At 47.7% G+C, this 23847-nt stretch overlaps 1 protein-coding gene across 2 annotated transcripts in view; it reads right to left on the bottom strand.

Moving 5' to 3' along the window:
• Gcat (Glycine C-acetyltransferase) overlaps nt 1-23414 on the bottom strand; it is a 238625-nt gene extending 215211 nt beyond the window's left edge. For both annotated transcript variants that reach the window (XM_084595840.1, XM_084595841.1), the window contains exons 1-2: nt 23223-23414; nt 3379-3578 (exon numbers count right to left, since the gene is read on the bottom strand). In XM_084595840.1, coding sequence (XP_084451966.1) covers nt 3379-3578; nt 23223-23247 — 225 coding nt within the window. In that variant the 5' untranslated portion in view covers nt 23248-23414. The remainder of the gene's footprint in view (nt 1-3378; nt 3579-23222) is intronic.
• Between the last annotated feature and the right edge of the window lie 433 nt (nt 23415-23847).

The raw sequence follows: 23847 nt of genomic DNA, 5'->3' as shown, positions 1-23847 counted from the left end.
CAGCTTGCCTAGAAGTATTCAGAGACTTGGAATGGGAGCAGTTAGGGATAAGGGTAGATGGAGAATACCTCAGTAATCTGCGATTTGCTGATGACATTGCCTTGCTAAGCAACTCGGGTGATGAACTGCAAATAATGATTGATGACCTAGACAGGAAAAGTAAAAAGGTAGGCTTGAAAATCAATATGCAGAAGACTAAGGTAATGTTCAACAGCCTCGGGAAGGAACAGCAGTTTACATTAGGTAGCGAAATACTGGAAGTAGTAGGCAAATATGTCTACTTAGGACAGGTAGTAACCGCAGATCCGGACCACGAAAAGGAAATAACAAGAAGAATACGATTGGGATGGAGCGCATTTGGCAAGCACTCGCAGATTATGACTAGCAGCTTACCGGTATCGCTCAAGAGGAAAGTATACAACAGTTGCATCTTGCCTGTACTCACCTATGGGGCTGAAACGTGGAGGCTAACCAAGAGAGTTCTACTTAAGTTGAGGACAACCCAGAGGGCTATGGAACGAAAAATGGTAGGGGTAACATTAAGAGATAGAAAGCGTGCAGAGTGGGTCAGAGAAATAACTCAAGTTACCGACATTCTAGTAGAAATTAAGAAGAAGAAATGGACATGGGCAGGACATGTAGTGCGAAGAGAGGATAACCGATGGTCGCTGAGGGTAACAAACTGGATTCCAAGGGAAGGAAAGCGTAGCAGGGGGCGGCAGAAAGTTAGGTGGCCGGATGAGGTTAAGAAGTTCGCAGGGGTCAAGTGGATGCAGCTAGCAAAGAACCGGGTTAAGTGGAGAAATATGGGAGAGGCCTTCGCCCTGCAGTGGGTATAGTCAGGCTGATGATGATGTAAGTATAGCATGTTCATTCATTCATAGTGCACATGCCTGAGGGCTATTTCATGTAGTCTGTTTGACCAATCACTGGCTTCTTGGGTCATGACCTCGCTTACGAATTAACCAGTACGAGCTCACTGGTTAATTTGTAAGCGAGGTCATGACCCAAGAAGCCAGTGATTGGTCAAACAGACTACATGAAATAGCCCTCAGGCATGTGCACTATGACATGCGCAATGGCAAGTCCTCTAGTGCCAAAAAATAGGCCAGCACCGTAGTTTCAGTTCTCTTAAAATAATGCCATCAGTCATCAGCCAGTCACAATGATTCGGGCACTGCTTCAAGCATCACTGGTCTTTTTTTCTTCTAATGCCCACGCATATTTCAATCCCTTGTTACCCCGCGCTTCCTCTTCCCTACACTGAAACATAACATTCTGATGAAGCTGTCTCATATTTCTTGCATCTTCAAAATGCCTATTGTGATGCTACAGAACCATGCTGTAAACACAGCAAAGCACATGACAGGAAATATTGTCATTATCATCTCGTGCTGTTCATTAGGCAAAATTACTATGGCATTTATTTCTCCTGGTCCCGTCAAGATTTTGATGTAATAGAAAAGATAAGACATAAAAAGAAAGCACCTTACAAACAGAAAAAATTGTAGAGGACTACCCTTGACCCATGTCAAGTTCATCAGACATTGGCCGGCGACACATTCACTGCTTCGATCTTGGCTCGATTCTGCACTTGGTAAGCAGTGGGCTAGTTAGTCTAGCTTTTCATTGTTCTATAGCTTCGACACTCTGTCTGGCACGGTTTGTCTTTGGTGATAGTGGCTTCCTATATGCCACACCACCTCTTTTTGTCATGCCACCTGGTGAATTTGCTCGACACTAAGCTCGCAATCTTGGCCGCACTGGACCATGGCGTACCTACCTAGGCTAAATGAAGGAGCAGCACAGATGAAACTTGATGAAGATGTTCACTGCACAGCACTGTTGCAGTTTTACACAAGGTTCGATAAGCTGCTTCAACAGCATAGTACTCTCGTGACAGAGAAGCTGATCTGTTCATTCTGGCGAGGGTTCGAAACCTGGCCGTGGCAATGTTTTTTCACAAATTCGTTCCAACCGAGCTCACATAGCACGCACTGTTGATATGTGAAGGATTCACGCCGCAGCCCTGACGACCACCATTTTTTACACATTGCAGAATTGTGCAACCTTGATGAATCTGAGCAACAGAAAATTCTAGGAAAAAAGCAATGCACAAACACGAGAGAGGAAGAGACGAGACACAGCGCTCTTCCTCTTTCGTGTTTGTGCGCTGCTTTTTTCCTAGAATGTCGTAGCAACTCGCCCATTAGTCTGCGCTTTTACTGAGCAATAGAGCTAACGCTGCAAAATCTCCAGCCATAATGTAGTGCACAGTGCGGAGACTGTGGCCATGCATTCATTGGCTAAATAAATATTGTGCAGAAGCAGCACTACTACAAAGTCAGAAAGAAAAATCCATCTTCAAATATGCTAACTGAATGGATGATGGACACAAGTCAACATACCAAAGGAAGAAAAGAAGGTAGCTGCACCTGAAAGCTGTGACTACTACATCCAAACACCCCAACTGCAACAGTGGCATCCTTTACCATATCTATGCTACATACAAAACTATAAAAAGAATTTCCAATCCCATGTGAGACTGCTGATCAATGGCCAGTGCTTATCTTCCCTGAAAACCACAGCTCAGCCATCTCTCTAAATGATACTTTCACCCGATGACACCCTTCTTGCTTCTTTACGGCAGAGCACAAGAACTACTGCAAATTACAGTCACTGAAGAAATATGAGTGTAATTATGATTCAAACTTTGCAGTATCCATGTATACAATCAGTTTTTTCCCCTTCTTTTGTTCTGCACTTGCCCAAACTGCAGCACTGGCCTAGTGTAGGAAGTTTCCCACTTTTCTGCAGTGCAGGTGCTTGATGAAACACCAATTGCTTCACATGAGATGAAGATAACACCCAGCATAGCACTGGCCTGTCACAGCTCCAGTTCTCTTTTGCTTGGCACACACTGTTAGGCAGAGTGTAGATGCCATAGATGTAATGTGTGGGAACTGCGATTTGCCAAGCTGCAGGCCCTTCCTTATGTTATGCTATGACATGAGGCCTCCTTGCCTGCATACCCATCTGTGGAAAATACCTCTCCTGCTGACTGCTGCGAGAGGCATACTGATGTAAAACAATCTCACCACCTCTGATTGGTGCTCAGCCCAAGTTGAAAAGCTAGCAAACAGGCAGGCATATGAACTTTGTTGACTTTCTGCCGATGCGACACCTTGCAACCTTTATGAACATGGTGGTGCCCCCAACGCTGCCCATTATTTGCATGGCAAAAAAGACTCAGATAATCCCTCTAAAGTGTATATGTAGAATGCGCTAATTAATGCACAGAAGAGCATGCACTTTTTTCCACACATGCCTACAAGTCTTGCATTAGTAAGATCCCATAAGTGGATTAAAAACACCCACCGAGAGTCCCAGGTAGTTGTTGGCGCAGAGGTTGAGCACAGGGCGCTCCCATCCGGCCACCCGTACAGAGGCTGCCTGGTGGGAGGTGAGCACCCGCTCCGTCTTGTACGTGCCCGCCTCCCGGATGGATGCCAGCTGCTCTTGCAGAAGCGCCTGCGTGGCTGCCCAGCCACTCGATGCACGCACAGCACCAGCCGCACCTGCATTACACCCACAACAGACATGTGCTTTCACAACACCAAGACTGCCAGACAAAAAGGCTAGCATTTTTGTGCACATTTGGACGGAGAGCAATGGCCCAAGCCATAAATTGATGAAACCACAGCAGCTGCGTTAAACACTGCGGCCCACCTTGTCAGGGTCACTGCTGATCCACATATCAGATTCAGCAATGCTGGCACAATGCATGCTCACATCTACCAGTCCAGCCCATATCAGTAATAATATCGTAAAAGATGAAATGGTTTTAATACAGGTGACCTTCATATGAAGGACGGACGCACACAGCTCAGAAAACCCAGATCAGTCTGCGCGTGCCTCGCTTCCTCCTCCTCTTCTTCTGCTTCTGTTGCTTCTCAGTGCGTTGCTACCCGGCGTAACAATTCCCCCCGGGCAAACGATTCTCGTCCTCAAGAAAATTAGGCAGATCGAAGATGGCAGCGCTTCAGGCGAGCCACATGAACAACTTGTGTCTTGCGGGATTGGCGGTTATCCGTCGTAACTTTAGCGATCACGTAATTCACGTCATTCAGTTGGTCCAACACAACGAAGGGGCCACCGTACTTGCAGAGAAACTTCTCATATAATCCTCACTTGCGAATAGGCGTCCAAAGCCAGATAGCAAGCAACTGCACGATGCAGATCGTAGTGTTCTTTCGAGCGGCTTTGAGAAGCCAGTGTTCGTAAGCGACGAGCTTCTTCGGCACGGCATAGTATCTGGGAAACAGACGCATCGTCGTTGGGGGAAGATGGGAAGAAAACGTGGGGAGTTCTTGCATAGAGTAAATAGAAAGGAAAATAGCCGGTAACTTCATGATTTGCAGTATTATAAGCGTAGGTCACAAATGGTAGCACTGCATCCCATTTGCGATGGTCAGACGAGACGTACAGGGTCGTCCACTTCTAGCTAGAACACGGTCACTGCTTTTAAAGCAACATTGTATCTGACGCAGGCAGATATCGATGCAAAGCGATGCAAGCACACAGAGACACGGATGTGCTGCTTCACATGGCCAGCCACTTTAGATTACTGCGTGGCCGGGTCGGATGCAATGACACCTTGAAAGCAGTGACCATGTTATAGCTAGAAGTGGACGAGGCTGTACATGGACAGCACGGTTGTCAAGGTGCGGTTGGTGCGCTCGGTGAGACCGTTGGTCTGCGGATGATACGGTGTGGAGTGTCGGTAGTGTGAACCACAAAGTCGGAGCATTTCTTCCACGATATCAGCAGTGAATTGCCGACCACGATCACTTATAATAACACGGGGTGCGCCATGGCGAAGAATAACTGAATGCAAAAGAAACGACAAAACATCAGCAGCCTTTGCGGTAGCGAGAGCAGCAGTCTCCGCGTATCTGGTAAGATAGTCAATGCAGACGATAACACAGCGGCAGCAACCTACAGTCTTTGGAAAAGGAACGAGCAGGTCAATTCCAATCTTTTCAAAAGGTGAGTTAGGTGGCTTGACGGGTTGTAAAGGTGCGGCCAGGGTGGTGGTGCGTGCCTTAAGTTGTTGGCATTTTTCACATGTCAAAACATATTGTTTGGTGGTCTTATAAATTTGTGGCCAATAAAAACGCTGGCGAATTCGGTGTAGGGTACGACAGAAGCCCAGATGTTCAGAGGTAATATCATCGTGCATGGCATGCAAAACTTGTGCACGGAGACTTTTTGGAACGACCAAAAGGAGGGCAGCACCGTCAACTGAGTAGTTCTTCTTGAACAAAACACCATCTTCGATAGTAAACTGCGTTGACTCTGCTCTTCCTTCTTCCTCTTGTATAAGAGGCTGTAGTGACCGGTCGTTGCGTTGTTCTCTCCTAAAAGTCACCATACTAGGAAACGTCGATGCGATTGAGACTAAACACCCGTCGAAGCCGTCTTCATCGTTAACGGAAGCCGGCAATAGGTGCCGTGACAAGCAGTCTGCGTCACTGTGATGTCATCCACTCTTGTTGTCCACGAAGCTCGGAACAGTGGTCGGGCCTGGGAGTGCCACAGTGCCAGCTCTTCACCGCTGCTGCAACGGCAGCTTTTCACTGGCACGACCGTTCGGCACCGTGCTGAGCCTATGCACATTGGGGAGACCGGACTCATTGGCCGTGGTATGACAACCCGAGGCCTCGTGCTTCCACTGGGCCCCATTCGGTGGCCTAGCCTTCCGTTAGACCTGCCGAGGCCCTACGTCAGCGACCCTACAACGCCTGAACAACCGGAGCGAGCGTCTACACCGACTTCACGTTCCTGCCTACCCAACGAACTGGTGACTGTAGACAATTTTGTGTTTAGTCTTCATCCTACTTACTCGTCCTACTCTCGTCCCGTCCATGTGTGTACATAAACTTATTCGCCGTTAAATTGGTCGGTCTGGTCATCTATTTAGATTGCTGTCTCTGAATAAGCCACAGAACAAGGTGCCCAGAAGATTTAAAGAAAAGCACCTCACAATTTTGCCGTCCACGGCAGGACCAAGCCGGCCAAGCAGCATTCTCCCGCGGCTAGAGATTGGAGAAAAATGAGTGCACCAGAGTTGCTCGCGATAGGGGAACGTATAGGTTTGCAGGGAGTGGAGTTGCGAGAGTGGGTTGAGAAAAATTGCAAAAGGCAAGGGAAGACAGAGCTGCAGAACTCGAAGAGAGAGCTGCAGAACGTGAAGGAGCGAAGCAGCGCTTGGAGCAAGAAAACCAGAATTTGCAGCTACGAGTACGACTTGCGGAATTGGGAGAAAACACCCCGTTTTGGAAGCGCTGAGCACGGTACCGTACCAGCTCCGTCTTTCCCAATTAGTCCTCATGGATTGATTCCACTGTTTAATGAGGAAAGGGACGATTTGGACGCATATTTGAAGCATTTTGAACATGTCGCCATTGACCAAGGCTGGCCGAAAGAGAAGTGGGCCACAGCTTTGAGTCTGTGCCTCGGCGGAGAAGCTCTCAGAGTCTTTGGACGACTCTCTCCTGAGGACTCAGGCAATTACGATGTAGCGAAACTTACCTTACTTCAGAGGTTCCGGTTCACGGCTGAGGGCGGCTACAGAGAGAAGTTTCGTGGAAGCAAGCCGCAAGATGGTGAGAAAGCTTCCCAGTACACCACAAGGTTGTTAAGTTTTTTTTGACCGCTGGGTTGAGATGCGAGGACAAGGTCGCACGTTTGAAGTGGTTCGGGACATGATAGTGGCTGAGCAGTTTTTAAACAGCTGTCTCAATCGTTTAGTTCTCTTCTTGCGAGAACGTGATTGTAAAACAGTGGACGAGATTGCTGAGGCCGCCGATCACTTTCTTGAGGCTCAGTGACAGAATAACCTCGCGGTTTTTAAAGATAGAGCTGAGCAGAATTCTGCGAAACCGCAGGACGCAGCCCCAAACCCAAAGACTAGAATTCGATGCTTCATCTGTGAAAAGATCAGACATAGGTCGGTGGATTGCCGTACAAAACCGAAGCCCCCATATTGCACATTATGTCGCAAATCTGGGCATGAAACCCAGTTGTGTCGATACGGAAATTCAAATGACCGGGAAACGTCTGCTTGCTGCACGTCCCCTCGAGATTTCCGCCCTGGTCGTCAGCTGGGAAGAACATGCCTAGATGTTCGAGGGGGCAATTCGGCTCTTAGTCCATCTCAGATTATTACCAACATGCCGGTGGAGCATGGAGAAGTGTTCGGACAAGCAGTGTTGGTGCTGCGCGATACTGGTTCTAATAGCATCGTGGTGTGTCAGGCTTTGGTGCCCGAGGCTGCGTATACTGGTGAACGAGCATTTTTACGTTTAGCGAATGGTTTTGACATCGAAGCGCCTGAGGCGGAGGTTATCAAGCCGCCATACTTCACAGGCAAAGCTATTGCTAGGTGCCTGCCGACGCCATTATATGACGTAATTATCGGCAAAGTTCCGGGTGCAAGCGCCCCATTCGCCGATGTTCCAACAGTCTTGACGGGCCAGAGAAGCATACCTGCCAGTGATGATGGGTCCAGTGCTTCTTTCCAGATTCTGGCGGCGAAAGTTTCAGAGACTGGTTTGGATGCCACTCAAACCGTACTCCAATTATCTCGGCCTGTTTTTCGCAAGAAACAAGAAGATGACGGCAGCTTAGACGTGTGTCGTCGCAAGCTGAAGAAAACCTATCACCGAAAAGGGCAGACGGCCTACACCTTCCATCTAGTTGACGGCATTTTGTACCGGACCTATGAACTTTGCCCAGGGAAAACAATCGAACAAGCGGTCGTTCCGAAGGTTTTGCGCCGTCAGGTCCTCGTGCAGGCACATGAGAGTGCACTTGCCGGCCACCAGAGTGTCAGAAAAACTACCGCAAGAGTACTTGATGACTTTTACTGGCCAGGGGTGCAAGCTGACATTAAGCGGTTTGTGAGGTCGTGCAATGCATGCCAGAGGACTGTCCCGAAAGGAAAGCTGAGGAACGTTCCATTAGGACGCATGTCTATTAACACAAAACGCTACGAAGAGTGCCAGCCAGTGAATGCCCTACAAGCTTCATCTTTCGTAGTTGTTGATAAAGTCGAGTCGAAAACTCCGTTGCCAACGTTCAGTGCAGATCCTTGGTCCCGGAGCGGACTGGGGAACCGAGACTCAATAAAGAAGATTGAACTGGTGAATCGAGAACAATACGGGAGACAATGTTAACTTCTGTGCTGTCCCCCAACGCCGTGGGAGCTTTAACGTCACAGAGCACATCTCAGACGAAGCACCTGGAGGTTTCGTCGCGCTTTTCTTAGGATGTTCCCAGGAGCTTATTTCCTCTATGACAAGTGTTAACGTTACTTACTTGCATTAGTACAAAGTGTTTTTTTTTGTGTGTGTGTGTACGAGTGACACACTCTCAGCAGACAATAGTGTGGCCACTCTGTGGTGTGTGCAGTGATGTGTGCAGCAGTGTTGTGGTGTGCGGTCCTCCAAAAGAGTGCATCAGTGTCGTGGCCCCAAGTTTTTTGTTTTTCCCGAAAAAAAAAAACTTCTCAAAGGGGGGGGGGGGGGGGGGGGGGCATATTTGTGAAGAACATGTGTGTGAGTGGGGAGAATTTGATAAAAGACGAAGAAGGAAAACCACGTTTGGAGAAAGAAGAAGAGGAAAACGTGGAGGTTGGCTCGAGGAGCGCAAGGCACGAGCAGGGGAGAACAGGCGAGCAGCGGAGCCGATCTGCTGCCCAAGGAGCTCGGAGCAGTGCGTCTTCTGCCAGGCCTGACCCCGGAATCCAGACCTGGGGCCTGCCGGCCGTATCCTGTCCTGTTCCTCCTGTTGTCCACGAAGCTCGGAACGGTGGTCGGGCCCGGGAGTGCCACAGTGCCAGCTCTTCACCGCTGCTGCAACGGCAGCTCTTCACTGGCACGAGCGTTCGGCGCCGTGCTGAGCCTATGCATATTGGGGAGACCGGACTCATTGGCCGTGGTATGACAACCCGAGGCCTCGTGCTTCCACTGGGCCCCATTCGGTGGCCTAGCCTTCCGTTAGACCTGCCGAAGCCCTACGTCAGCGACCCTACAACGCCTGAACAACCGGAGCGAGCGTCTACACCGACTTCACGTTCCTGCCTACCCAACGAACTGATGACTGTAGACAATTTTGTGTTTAGTCTTCATCCTACTTACTCGTCCTAATCTCGTCCCGTCCATGTGTGTACATAAACTTATTCGCCGTTAAATTGGTCGGTCTGGTCATCTATTTAGATTGCTGTCTCTGAATAAGCCACAGAACAAGGTGCCCAGAAGATTTAAAGAAAAGAACCTCACAACGCGACACCAAAGTTGTATTCTTGTAGGCGTAATGCCCAGCGCGCCAGACGACCAGATGGATTGCGAAGTCCGATGAGCCAGCATAGCGAATGGTGGTCAGTAACTATGGTGAAGTAGCGTCCATATAGGTATGGTCGGAACTTGTGCACAGCAAACACAACTGCAAGGCACTCCAATTCGGTAACTGTGTAGTTCCGTTCACATTTTGTCAACATGCGGCTGGCATATGCAACAACGTGTTCAGCCCCACTATGCATGCACTGCCCCAAGACCGACCCCATTGGCATCAGTGTGAACCTCCGTCACAAAGGGTCGACTTATCTTCGACGACTTATCTTCTCTCTTGAAACATTTTTTTTCCACCAATAGTTCAATCTCCTTTCACCAAACTGATTACTGATTAAATTTGTTTCTCATTTCCTCTAAATTGCAGGCCTTCAAGTTGGTGTGCATCAACCTTGCGGAATCACCGAGTGATTTCACATTACCCAGATGAAAACAAAATCACTTCCTTTTCACAATCCAAACATGCCTTCCCTGCTGTGAATGCTTCTCTTCATAGGTAAGCCTATACGGGCGTAGAACCCCTCCTTTCCGATTTCTTCCTTGCCCACCCAATGGACTGCATTTTGTCTGCCCGTATAGTATATGTCTTGCACAAACCAAATATGCCTTCCCTGTTGTGAATGCTTCTCTTCATAGGTAAGCCTAGACTTGCAATGCAGTGCCCTACGTACATACGGGCGCAGAACCCCTCCTTTCTCATTTCTTCCTTGCCCACCTACTGAACTGCATTCTGTCCGCCTGCTTAGTAAGTGTCTTGCACAATCCAAACATGCCTTCCCTGTCGTGAATGCTTCTCTTCATAGGTAAGCCTAGACTTGCAATGCAGTGCCCTATGTACATACGGGCGCAGAACCCCTCCTTTCTCATTTCTTCCTTGCCCACCTACTGAACTGCATTCTGTCCGCCTGCTTAGTAAGTGTCTTGCACAATCCAAACATGCCTTCCCTGTCGTGAATGCTTCTCTTCATAGGTAAGCCTAGACTTGCAATGCAGTGCCCTATGTACATACGGGCGCAGAACCCCTCCTTTCTCATTTCTTCCTTGCCCACCTACTGAACTGCATTCTGTCCGCCTGCTTAGTAAGTGTCTTGCACAATCCAAACATGCCTTCCCTGTCGTGAATGCTTCTCTTCATAGGTAAGCCTAGACTTGCAATGCAGTGCCCTATGTACATACGGGCGCAGAACCCCTCCTTTCTCATTTCTTCCTTGCCCACCTACTGAACTGCATTCTGTCCGCCTGCTTAGTAAGTGTCTTGCACAATCCAAACATGCCTTCCCTGTCGTGAATGCTTCTCTTCATAGGTAAGCCTAGACTTGCAATGCAGTGCCCTACGTACATACGGGCGCAGAACCCCTCCTTTCTCATTTCTTCCTTGCCCACCTACTGAACTGCATTCTGTCCGCCTGCTTAGTAAGTGTCTTGCACAATCCAAACATGCCTTCCCTGTCGTGAATGCTTCTCTTCATAGGTAAGCCTAGACTTGCAATGCAGTGCCCTATGTACATACGGGCGCAGAACCCCTCCTTTCTCATTTCTTCCTTGCCCACCTACTGAACTGCATTCTGTCCGCCTGCTTAGTAAGTGTCTTGCACAATCCAAACATGCCTTCCCTGTTGTGAATGCTTCTCTTCATAGGTAAGCCTAGACTTGCAATGCAGTGCCCTATGTACATATGGGCGCAGAACCCCTCCTTTCTCATTTCTTCCTTGCCCACCTACTGGACTGCATTTTGTCCGCCTGCTTAGTATGTGTCTTGCACAATCCAAACATGCCTTCCCTGCTGTGAATGCCTCTCTCTTGCCTTAATTTTTGTATTCCTGGCACTTTTGCTAAGACTTCTGCATGGCACACACCACTCAGATGTGCATTATTTTCTACTAAGCCTGATGGTATTTCAATGGTGCTCCTGCCATACGGTGCCTTGGCACGAGCTATGTTTTGCTTCACTAAAAACCCTTCCTCCAACCAAAAGCACTGCAAGGTGGACGCTCATAAGACTTGGTCATCATTGAGGTAACAATTGTGTTTTGTCAACATTAAATGAGAAACGCGAGCCAGTCACAAGAGCAAAACAACACAGTCCTAGCTAAGGAAGACACCAGCAGCTGTACTTGTCTGTCTGTACTATGTCTGTACTTTCATGTTTGCTCTTCAAAGACACAATGTTACATTGGATGAATCTGGAAGAAAACATATCATGATCTCGCATTTGTCGCAGCATAAACAATGTGCGAATGCTTGCTTAACAACAAAATTTGCACTTTGTGTGCAAGCATGTATTATTTCTTGCTTGCTACTTTTATTGGCCATTACAGTCTTATCAGTGCATCTGTCCACAATACAAAGGCCCTGTCTACACATGTTGCAACAATGCCACGAGTGGCCGTCTCATCTGGTCAGAAGCAACCTCTGCTCAGCACATATGCTGCTTCTCATAGGTTTGAATATGTCTTTGCTATCTCCTCTATATGCAAGTGAAAAAAACGTCCGTTTGCATAAAGTGACCAGACACCCCAATTTAGGTGGGACAGTCTCGCTTTTACAGCCATGGTCCTGGTCCCGACGACTTGCCTGTGAGACAGCACTTTGTCCCACTCTGCCTTTTTCAAATGAAGCTTCGATAAATTTTTACAACAAACTACTTAGCAACAGGGTGGTCATGAACACAACAAACTTGAGCTTTTTTTTTTTTTTCCTCTCAAAAAAAGCTTGCCTCTGTCTATCATTAAATTCATCACAGTGCAGCAGTGTCACCTGCTTGTGGCCTCCAAAAACTCTCATCTGGTTGCATCTCGAAGGCTTGCGTTCTAGATCACTGTATTTCCCAAGACCTGTAGTCGTACTCAAATATACTGTTACGGTGAAATAGAAAAGGGGTGTTTATTTACAGTAATATGGCAGCGGGATAAGGTGGAGCCTACTAGCCCCAGGCACCAACGCTTTCTCCTCTTCTTCTCCCAGACCAGCACAATTCTTCCTCGTCGTCAGTGGCGTGACATTTCCCCCCTACTCAGCCTAAGCCCTCTGGGCGTGTTCGTGAGTCGTGCGAGGCTGACACGGCTTCAAGCGGGCAACATGACATAGTTCGGTTTTGGCAGACCAACGACCCGATGCTGTCAGGCGGGCTATTGCATAAGTTAAATCGCTGATGCGTTTGACAACCACATATGGGCCGTCATAGTGGGCCAAGAGTTTTTGATGTAGGCCACGGCGCCGAATTGGACGCCACACCCAGACTAAATCACCTACAGAGTATGCGACTCGCCGGTGACTGGCATCGTATCGCACTTTAGAACGTTCTTGTGAAGCACCAGACCATAATCGGGCGATTCTCCGAGCTTCTTCGGCGAGACAGAGGGTCTCAGCCAGGCAAGGGTCTTCATGGCTTGTGAAGGGCAGGATAGTATCCAGGGAGTAGCATGGCGGTCTGGCATAGAGCAGGAAAAATGGACTGTACCCAGTCGTCTCATGCGTGGCGGTATTAAACGCATACGTGATGAAGGGTAGTATGGTGTCCCAGTTCTTATGCCCTGCGTCCACATACATGGCTAGCATGTTGATAAGCGTTCTGTTGACGCGCTCAGTCAAGCCATTTGTCTGGGGATGGTATGGCGTCGAGTGTCGAAAAGTTACGGCGCATAAACGCATGAGCTCTTCAACAACATCAGCAGTGAATTGTCGGCCCCGATCAGTGATGACAATTCGTGGCGGCCCGTGTCATAATATGACCGAGTGGAGCAAGAAAAGCGACACCTGATGCGCCGTACTAGATGTAAGAGCAGCGGTTTCACAGTAACGTGTGAGATAGTCCACGCAAATTACAATCCAGCGATTTCCATCCACGGACTTCGGAAACGGACCTACGAGGTCAATGCCTACTTGATCAAACGGAGCTGTCGGGGTCTTCACAGGGTGCAGCAAGCCAGATAAAGTTGCAGTTGGACGTTTGTGGCGTTGACATTGCTTGCAACTGGCAACGTATTGTTCAATTGTCGAGCGCATTCTGGGAAAGTAAAATCTTTCTTGAGCACGGTGGAGTGTTCGAACCGATCCTAATGCCCAGAAGTTGGATCATCATGCATAACACGCAATACGTCCGTGCAAAGCGTCTTGGGAACTACGAGTAGGTATCGCTGGCCAACAGGCGAATAACTCTTTTTCCACAGGAGGCCATCACGCACACAAAAACGGCTTGTAGGTACGCTGGCTTGGGCGGCGGCAAAGAGAGGCTGCAGACTGGTATCGTTTTTCTGTTCCGTTTTGAAAACATTCGTGTCGGGGAACGCTGGCTCGAGGGTCTATATATAATTGTCGAAATCGTCGCTGTCAGGTCCAGTCTTGGCCATTGGCATCCTAGAAAGACAATCTGCGTCTGCATGACGCCTCCCGCTTTTGTACACCATGGCAAAGTCATATTCCTGTAACCGGAGGGCCCAGCGTGCGAGACGACCACATGGGTCTCGAAGGTTCCGCTGCCAACAGAGTGAATGATGGTCAGTTACGATAGTACACGAACGTCCGTACAAATATGAACGGAAATGCTGCACAACGAAAACTACAGCCAGGCATTCCTGTTCGGTGACTGTGTAGTTTCGCTCCGGCTTGCTCAGGGTACGACTTGCGTACGCGATAACATGCTCTTGTTCATTGTGCCGTTGGACAAGGACTGCCCCCAGACCGATTCCACTAGCGTCCGTGTGAACTTCTGTCACTGCAGCAGGATCGAAGTGACGTAGGATGGGTTTCGATATTAAAAGAAACTTCAGTTGACGAAATGACGCGTCGCAGTCTTGTGTCCAGTCAAAAGTGGAGTTTTTGTTGAGAAGGCACGTCAATGGGCAAGCGACGTCAGCAAAGTGATGTATAAAGTGTCTAAAATAAGAACACAACCCTAGAAAACTGCGCAACTCCTTCACTGTCTGAGGGGGTTTAAAAGACTCAACAGCGGAAGTTTTCTGGGGATCCGGCATTACACCATCACCATTGACAAGGTGTCCTAGCACCAGCGCTTGGCGCTCTCCAAGGCGGCACTTTTTCGAGTTTAGGATTAGGGCGGCGTTGTGCAGACAATTCAAGACGCGTGTTAGACGGTCATTGTGTTTTTGGAAGGGCTTCCCAAATATGACGACATCATCCAGATAGCCAAGACAAATGTCCCATTATAAGCCGTGCAAAACTGTGTCCATAAAGCGTTCAAATGTAGCAGGCGCATTGCACAGCCCGAATGGCATAACATTAAACTCATAAAGGCCATCTGGCGTTGCAAAGGCTGTTTTTTTCTTATCCGCAGGGTTCATTGGAATTTGCCAGTAGCTAGATCTGAGATCAAGAAAAGAAAAATAGGACGCACCAGAGAGGCAGTCGAGGGCATCGTCTATGCGAGGAAGAGGATAGACGTCCTTTTTCATAACAGAATTTAGATGCCGGTAATCGACGCAGAACCGCCAGGAACCGTCTTCTTTGCGTACGAGAATAACAGGGGCAGCCCAGGGGCTAAATGGCTCCTGTATCACCTTCTCCGTAGCATGTCCTCCACTTGCTCCTGAATGACTCTGCGCTCAGATGGGGACACGCGATATGGCTTTTGACGAATGGGACGAGCGGAACCAGTGTCGATGCTATGATGGGTCCGATGTGCAGGGCGAGAGGTTGGCCCATCTGTTTGAGAAAAGTCAAACATAGGCAAAAAAGGTAGAAGAATATCCACAAGAATATGGCGTTGAGGTGAGGAAAGATCGGCGCTGATCATGCGGAAGATCGAAGTTTCATCAGCAGGCAGAGGTACGGTGGCACTCGAAGCATCTGTGACTAAAGCAATGACGTGGGGCGCAACGGGTCCACAGAAGGCAAGCTTCAATCCCGTTGGTAAAACTGCGGGCTCGGACGATGGATTGATTGTCCATAATGAGGCACTACCGTGATGCACGGAGATCATACAGTGAGGGATAATAACATTTTTCTTCAGGCATGCCGAGTGAACTGGGTGCACCACGGCCTGAAATGAAACCTGGTTAAGAAGTGGAGCGGACACGGGAACGAACATGGCAGACAAAGGTGGAACTACTGTGTCTTCGGTAATACTAAAAACTGTGTCTTCATTACGGCCACTTTCAAAAAGAGTCGGCAGATGCGAGCCGTCAAAATGAACCTCTTGACTTCGGCAGTCCACGGTAGCGCCACAAAACTTCAAGAAGTCCATTCCTAAAATGATGTCATGCGTAGAGTGGGGTAAGACTACGAATTCGGCTTGAAAAATTGCACCACCCACAGTCACTTGTGCACTACACACACCCAGTGGCCACAACGCCTCTCCACTCACACCACAAAACGTTGAAGCACGGTCATATTCAAACATCACTTTGCGTCCCAACAAGCGCCTAAACTGATTACTCATCACAGACATAGTCGCACCCGTATCCACCAATGCTAATGTATACACCCCATCAATAAACACACGAATTTTGTTTTTGAGCATTGTAGTTGGAGGGATGTTGGCACACAGCACATTTCCAGCGGCCTCATCCCCAATGGTCGCGCTGGTTAGTTTTCCTGCTGAGGCGACATGGTGCGCCGCCGCGGTGATGGAGAACGACGCGCACGGAAGGCGGGTGGAGGAGTAACACTTCTATCAGATGCAGGGGAGTGGTCGCGGAGATTCTGGTAATGGATGTTGCGGTAATACCCACGCTGAGTATTGGATTGCTGAAGAACGGGCCTGTATTGCCGATTGTTAGGTACTGTTGGAGGCGTCGGACGGTTATAGCGAGGTGGGAACCTACTGCGGCAGTACCTGGCGATGTGACCTTCGACGCCGCAGTGGTAGCATATCGGCGGGGAAGGTAGAAAATGCTGTTGGGAATAAGAGCAAGGAACAGCTGGGCGCGTCGTAGGTCTGGCTGAATGCTCATACTGCTCAGGAATCCTGGTAGATCGAATTGAAGATCGATGTGCACTTGAGGCGACGTCATACCTTGGGGCGTCAGGCATCGACACATTCCGGTTGGCGAAATGTATAGGAGGATAGTCAATAGAAGCTGCAACTTCAGTAGCTTGCGCGAAAGGCTGCACTGTAATCGCTTGTGGTGGTGAAGCCGGCCGTCTAGATACCCTCTGGACAGAGACCTCAGCAGATTCGTGCAGGGGAAGTGGGTTGAGCCGCAGCAGTTCTTCCCGCAGAATTTGCCGGATCGTCAACGGAAGATCTAGTTGGGCATGGTCATCAAGGCTGGCCACGGTAGGCACGTTGGCCAGCCGCCCAAATTTTGGCGCAATACGACGGGTTTTGAGAGCTTGAAAAACGCGGATGTGTTTAATAACATCGCAGACGGTTTCAAGGGTGTCTTTGGCAATTAAAAAGTTGTACACGTCAGCCGCGATGCCCTTCAAAATGTGGCCGACTCTGTCTTCTTTGGACATGTTGGAATTCACACATTTGCACAATCTGAGGATCTCTTCTGTATAAGTGGTACAAGTTTCACCCGGAAATTGAGCTCCTTGAGCAAGGGTCTGCTCAGCCCGCTTTTTTCTCGGTACAGATTCACCAAAACGCTGTTTTATCTCAGTGGCAAACCGTTCCCAAGTTGTCAAATTGTCCTCGTTATTCTCGAACCAGGTCATAGCCGTGTGAGTTAGAAAGAAAACTACATTTGTGAGCATGGTGATAGGGTCCCACCGGTTGTACCGACTAACTCGTTCATAATGAAGTAGCCACTTCTCAACGTCCTCACCTTCCTCTCCTGCAAACGGTCGTGGTTCCCGGTAAGGCTGGCATGGAACAGAGCTGGAGGGGGCAGGCCTTTCACCAGCCTGACTTGCAGCGTCGCGGCTGGCACGGTTAGATTCGGTGTGGTCCATGATTGTTGGATGCGGTGGCAGTCCAGCAAGGCGGCGACTACGTCGAAACTCAAGTTGGTCTTGCTGCGCCATACTTAGGGATCGAACGGAGCACCTTCCACCAGGTTGTTACGGTGAAATAGAAAAGGGGTGTTTATTTACAGTGATATGGCAGTGGGATAAGGTGAAGCCTGCTAGCCCCAGGCACCAATGCTTTCTTCTCCTCTTCTCCCAGACCAGCACAATTCTTCCTCGTCGTCAGTGGCGTGACAATATTTAAGGTTGAGCAAGGATTACATAAGTTGGGTTATTCACATGTTTGTTGATGAGATAAACATGTGACACTTAAATAACCTCATCCCACTTTGAAGTCTATAGATTAGGTTTGCACAAAATGGCAACTTTTGCAATTCCTTCCGGCCGTCGTCCCAACTATCACAATTTCATTTTTCATTCCGTGGAAATAAAAACTGCACAAAGCACAAATAATGGCCACAGATGAAGCCTGCCAGTATAGTGGCAAGGTAAGCTACAGAAACAAATGAATGAAAATGAATGGCCCTTAACCACCAGGCCTCTGGTTAAAGTGCCTTTCCCATACCATTGGAAGAGCTAGACATGCGCAATCAGTAGAATTACAATGAGAGGAAGCATCCTGGTTCATAACACATGCTGAGAGAGTGCATTCATGGACCAACTGTAATTCTTGTCTTGCCTGACCACACAGAGGCAGCATGTAGCCAGCAGCATCGCTTTGAAAAGTGCATAAATTTAAAACAACCACTTCCTCCATCACACTACCCTCCACAAAATGATGAGGAGTGTGTTAGGGCAGCTGATGCCCTCGAAGGGTGCATCGCATGCACTTCACAGACGTCTCAACCTGCCCTTTGTATGTGCAAGGCTGTAATGTTAAAGTTGAAGATCACTGATGGTTATTACACAGGGAACGAATACTGTATTAGGACCTCTTACCACATAGGAAAAGTAAAATAGAAGCAGTCGGGCAATGAACAACTTCAGTAAACAAGCTAACTCAAAATGTAGAGAAAATTCCTATGAAAGGGGCACAAGAAACATAACAAATAAAAATATATAGTAAAGACAAGGTCTAAACAAATAACACATGGTTAAAGGAGAAAATACGAGTTTTAACAGGAGGACTTTACAGAAAAATATGTATCGGAGCAACGCATATATTGTACCACTATGCTATACCACTATGGTATGAGTGGAAATGTATTGCCTGAAAGATTTTCTGAGTAACAAAAGGGAAGTTTGTTCTATATTTTAATCTTGGTAGAACTGATAGATTGCTATAATTGGTATAAATGTTTGCAAGTAAAAGGTTATTTGCACTGGAGTGATATTGGAGATGAAATAATGTAGAGATGCTCTTATGCCTGTGCCATATGTTACAAGCACATTTATAGGCATGATGTTTAGCGACAGAGCAGTGGGGCCGCATGATCATTGTAGGCATTTAATCGCTTGTTTCTCTAGGTGCCAAATGTGCGAAAGATGGGAATGATACGTAGGTCCCCATGTAGCAATGCGATCATTGATATGACTGTGAATAAATGAAGAGTAAAGCATCAATTGTTGGGAATAATGGTGTGCTTTCAAAAGCACTCTGATGCTAAAGGCCAATTTATTTTTCAGAGACTGAATGTGGGAACTGAACCTTAAGAAGAGGTCCAGTTTGATACCAAAAATGTGCATCGGTCTGTGAGCAGTATGGGGTGAGAATTCAGGAATAAAAAAGGAGCACTGAAGCGGTGTTTGGTTGGTGAACTAAAAATGATAAATTTAGTTCTTAATAGACTGATATGCAATCTGCTACCACTCGTTTACAGTTTCTAAATTGCTACTAATTCACTTATCAGCTCATGGGATGAGACGATCGTGTCATCAACGTAAACAAGACACTCCATATGATGTGAAAGAGAAAAAGGGAGATTGTTAATATAGATTGAATATAGCAGAGGTCCCAGAATGGAACCCTAACCCTGAAGTTGTCTTAGTACTGGAAAATATGCCTGACACACACTGTTTGTTGGTGACTAAATAAACAACTACGAAACAACTGCAATGGTTGCCCACTAATTCCTTAAGAAAGGAGTTTAGCAAAAAATAATATCATGATTGATAGTCAAATGCCTTTGTAAAGTCAATGAATACTGACCCTACCAATTTTCCTTTATCGATTTCATTCTTTATGTTATCTATGAGTGCTATCAGCAAAAGGTTAGTTGAATAGCTGCCAAGAATAGCTGCAGCGCATATTCAGGACCCACGTGAAACACCTCAAGCTAGACACATGAAATGGATGCGGAAAAACATGTCCTAGATGAATGCTCACGCATTTTGCAGTAGTTCTCATGTGCTTCGAGTGACCACATCTTAATATAACAACTTTTTCCTATAGGAATGACTCGCATTTTGAGTGATGACATGAGCATATAAGGACCAACAGATGTTACAGGGTCAGTCATCCGGGAAGCTAGAAATATTTCCAATGCTGTCATAAAATGTTCATCAGAAAAATCCTAAACTCTGAACATTTTTCTCTCACTGGAGAGATACACACGACAAAAATTGCTAAGCAGTCACTAATCCTGTACTCATTCCCCAAATGTGCAGCACAGGTGCTCAATTAGCAAACTGCTAATGAGATAAAATATGATTAAGGAGACAGAGCACCCACTGGAAGCTGCTTTTTATACTCAAGCAGGTTATTAAGCAATGATGGACATTCGGATGTAGTTGTACCAAATGTGAGAAAAATCTCCACAGGCTATAGGGAGCTTGCACGAAACGATGAGAGCGCCATTTTCCTGTACAGTGCAGCAGTCGACCAGCGGGCCGCGCAAAGTGTCACAGCGATGGTTTAGTGCGGTCGTGGGCTGTAATAGCCGAACGCAGACTAAAGTGCAAAAGGTCCAGACGAGAAGACTGCGGGTTGTTCAAAATACCAAAGGTACGCTTGCAAGAATGCGTTAAGACAGGGAGCGATCGGAACGTCGCAGACGAGAATGGCATGCACTCATCAACAGACGTGGCATTCTCAGCAGTTTGGAGAAATACCAAGTGTATGCACGTCATTTCGTGTCAGGATTGCAGTCATAGAAAAGTTTAGACGGCCAACCTGCGTCAAGCTAGAATGGTGAGCTTCTGCAGTGTACAACATTTGAGGTGCACGCATAAGCCACTCTTGTCTACGACATTCCGATTGCTGGTCTTGTCGTATTCGTGCGAGTGTACCTTTGGTATTTTGAAAAACCCGTAGTCATCTTGTCCGGACTCCACCTTTTGCACTTTGGTCTGCGTTCAGCTATTACAGCCCACAACCGCACAAGACCATCGCTCTGACACTATTTGCGCAGCCTGCTCCACGGTCGACTGCTGCACTGTACAGGAAAATGGCGCTCTCAGCATTTCGTGCAAGCTCCCTATAGGAAAACAATGAAAAAAAAAAAAACAAAAAACAGAGAAAGTACTCAGGGAAAGAAACTTGAAAGGTCGCCACACTGTATCAATGCAAAGTGCAGCTTACTTCGAAAAATGTCACAAGTAATCATAAAGTGGCCACTGTGTTTAAGGCATCTGAAATTTATCAATGCTGAAAAGTAAAGAATAAGTCAAAGAAAAGGAGTCGCATGAAGTGTGAAATAGCAGACACACACTAAACAAAACAAAAACTTGAGTGAGCTAGATTTCGGTATTGCTTACAATATAACCTTATCGAGCACTGCTCAGCCTGGCAAGTATCTGAACAGGTGAGAAAATTCTAATGACTTGGGCCAGCTATGAAGCATTGCTCCTGCATCTCAGCAGTAGCGCACGCTAATCGAACATCGTATGCAGTCCTCATCCTCATCAGCCTTATTATACCCACTGCAGGGCGAAGGCCTCCCCCATATTTCTCCAATTAACCCGGTTCTGTGCTAGCTGCATCCACTTGACCCCTGCGAACTTCTTAACCTCATCCGCCCACCTAACTTTCCGCCGCCCCCTGCTACGCTTTCCTTCCCTTAGAATCCAGTTTGTTACCCTCAGCGACCATCGGTTATCCTCTCTTCGCACTACATGTCCTGCCCATGTCCATTTCTTCTTCTTAATTTCCACTAGAATGTCGGTAACTTGAGCTATTTCTCTGACCCACTCTGCACGCTTCCTATCTCTTAATGTTACCCCTACTATTTTTTGTTCCATAGCTCTCTGCGTTGTCCTCGACTTAAATAGAACCCTCTTGGTTAGCCTCCCCGTTTCAGCCCCATAGGTGAGTACAGGTAAGATGCAACTGTTGTATACTTTCCTCTTAAGCGATACCTGTAAGCTCCTACTCATAATCTGCGAGTGCTTGCCAAACGCGCTTGATCCCAATCTCATTTATTTCCTTTTCATGGTTCGGATCTGCGGTTACTACCTGTCCTAAGTAGACATATTCGCCTACTACTTCCAGTACTTCGCTACCTAATGTAAACTGCTGTTCCTTCCCGAGGCTGTTGAATATTACCTTAGTCTTCTGCATATTGATTTTCAAGCCTACCTTTCTACTTTTCCTGTCTAGGTCAATTATTCTTTGCAGTTCATCTCCCGAGTTACTTAGCAAGGCAATGTCATCAGCAAATCGCAGATTACTTAGGTATTCTCCATCTACCCTTATCCCTAACTTCTCCCATTCCAAGTGTCTGAATACTTCATCCTCATCAGCCTTATTATACCCACTGCAGGGCGAAGGCCTCCCCCATATTTCTCCAATTAACCCGGTTCTGTGCTAGCTGCATCCACTTGACCCCTGCGAACTTCTTAACCTCATCCGCCCACCTAACTTTCCGCCGCCCCCTGCTACGCTTTCCTTCCCTTAGAATCCAGTTTGTTACCCTCAGCGACCATCGGTTATCCTCTCTTCGCACTACATGTCCTGCCCATGTCCATTTCTTCTTCTTAATTTCCACTAGAATGTCGGTAACTTGAGCTATTTCTCTGACCCACTCTGCACGCTTCCTATCTCTTAATGTTACCCCTACTATTTTTTGTTCCATAGCTCTCTGCGTTGTCCTCGACTTAAATAGAACCCTCTTGGTTAGCCTCCCCGTTTCAGCCCCATAGGTGAGTACAGGTAAGATGCAACTGTTGTATACTTTCCTCTTAAGCGATACCTGTAAGCTCCTACTCATAATCTGCGAGTGCTTGCCAAACGCGCTTGATCCCAATCTCATTTATTTCCTTTTCATGGTTCGGATCTGCGGTTACTACCTGTCCTAAGTAGACATATTCGCCTACTACTTCCAGTACTTCGCTACCTAATGTAAACTGCTGTTCCTTCCCGAGGCTGTTGAATATTACCTTAGTCTTCTGCATATTGATTTTCAAGCCTACCTTTCTACTTTTCCTGTCTAGGTCAATTATTCTTTGCAGTTCATCTCCCGAGTTACTTAGCAAGGCAATGTCATCAGCAAATCGCAGATTACTTAGGTATTCTCCATCTACCCTTATCCCTAACTTCTCCAACACCACATACAACGCACCGACGTGGTCAGCTTATTTTGCAAACTGTTCTATTTCATTCCAGCAAGACCGTCGACCCTGTGACTTCCGTTCCACCACGCTCCCGCCTTTCTTTTTTTTTTTTTTTTTTCGACAGGTTGTGATATAAAACAGGAGACAGCACACCGGGGATTTACCGTGTCGTGTCCGAGAAAAAAAGGCGAAAAGGCTCATCTGAGTACAACTGGACATGCAAGATACATAAACCAAGAAATGCATGCATCCTGCAGCTACTGTTCCATATAAACCGGACACGTCAATACATAACAGCGAACAGTCTGCGCACCGGACCGCTAAGAAACGCAAAACTACGCACAAGTTCCTACACGCTCCGCTCTGCCCTCGCGTTGCAGGGCCAGCCGGCCAGCTTGCGAGGGACCTTGCGGGTGTGGGCGCGATAAGCCATCGACACGCACGCACCTCGTCGGACGGCCGCAGACAGCATGGCTCCGCCGGGATATCTTATCTTGTACGGCGGCAACTTCGAATCGTGTCGCGGATACGGTTGATGGTGACGAATGTCTTGGATGTCTATCCGTCTATCGGCGACCTCACCGCCCCCGGTAGGAACAACCTGTTGCACCGTACCGGCACAAGCCGCTCTCGTCGACGTCACAGGATGACGCCTACAGTCACAGTACACACAAATGCATGTTGCCGACGGCAGCGCAGTTTTCTCTAGGTTCTCTCTCAGCAGGACTGCGTTGCGCAGCAGGCGACGCAACTCTACGAGGGAACACGTGTAGTTGCTCGAGGCACTGGGCCGGACTACGGTATTTGAACTCGGATCGACGGCACGACGTACGTACACGACGTGTTATGTGCACTGGCACCAACTATGCATATATGGACCCATTCTAACTGCATGCCGGCGTGTTGTGTTGATATGAAATTAAATTAAGATAGAAAGGATCTCAGGATCCTTTCCACCCGGCTATGACAGATGATGATGATGATGTTCGGGCCTTTGAAACGGGTCGGCGCCAAAACTGGGGCCCGATCCTCGACTATCCTCGACTACCTCGACATTCGCCTTTTCGGCCAT

This window comes from Amblyomma maculatum, chromosome 2, assembly GCF_055883805.1.
Source record: "Amblyomma maculatum isolate TAMU_Amacu chromosome 2, ASM5588380v1, whole genome shotgun sequence".
Classification (NCBI taxonomy): Eukaryota; Metazoa; Arthropoda; class Arachnida; order Ixodida; family Ixodidae; genus Amblyomma; species Amblyomma maculatum.
This window is presented reverse-complemented; position numbering and strand designations above follow the sequence as displayed.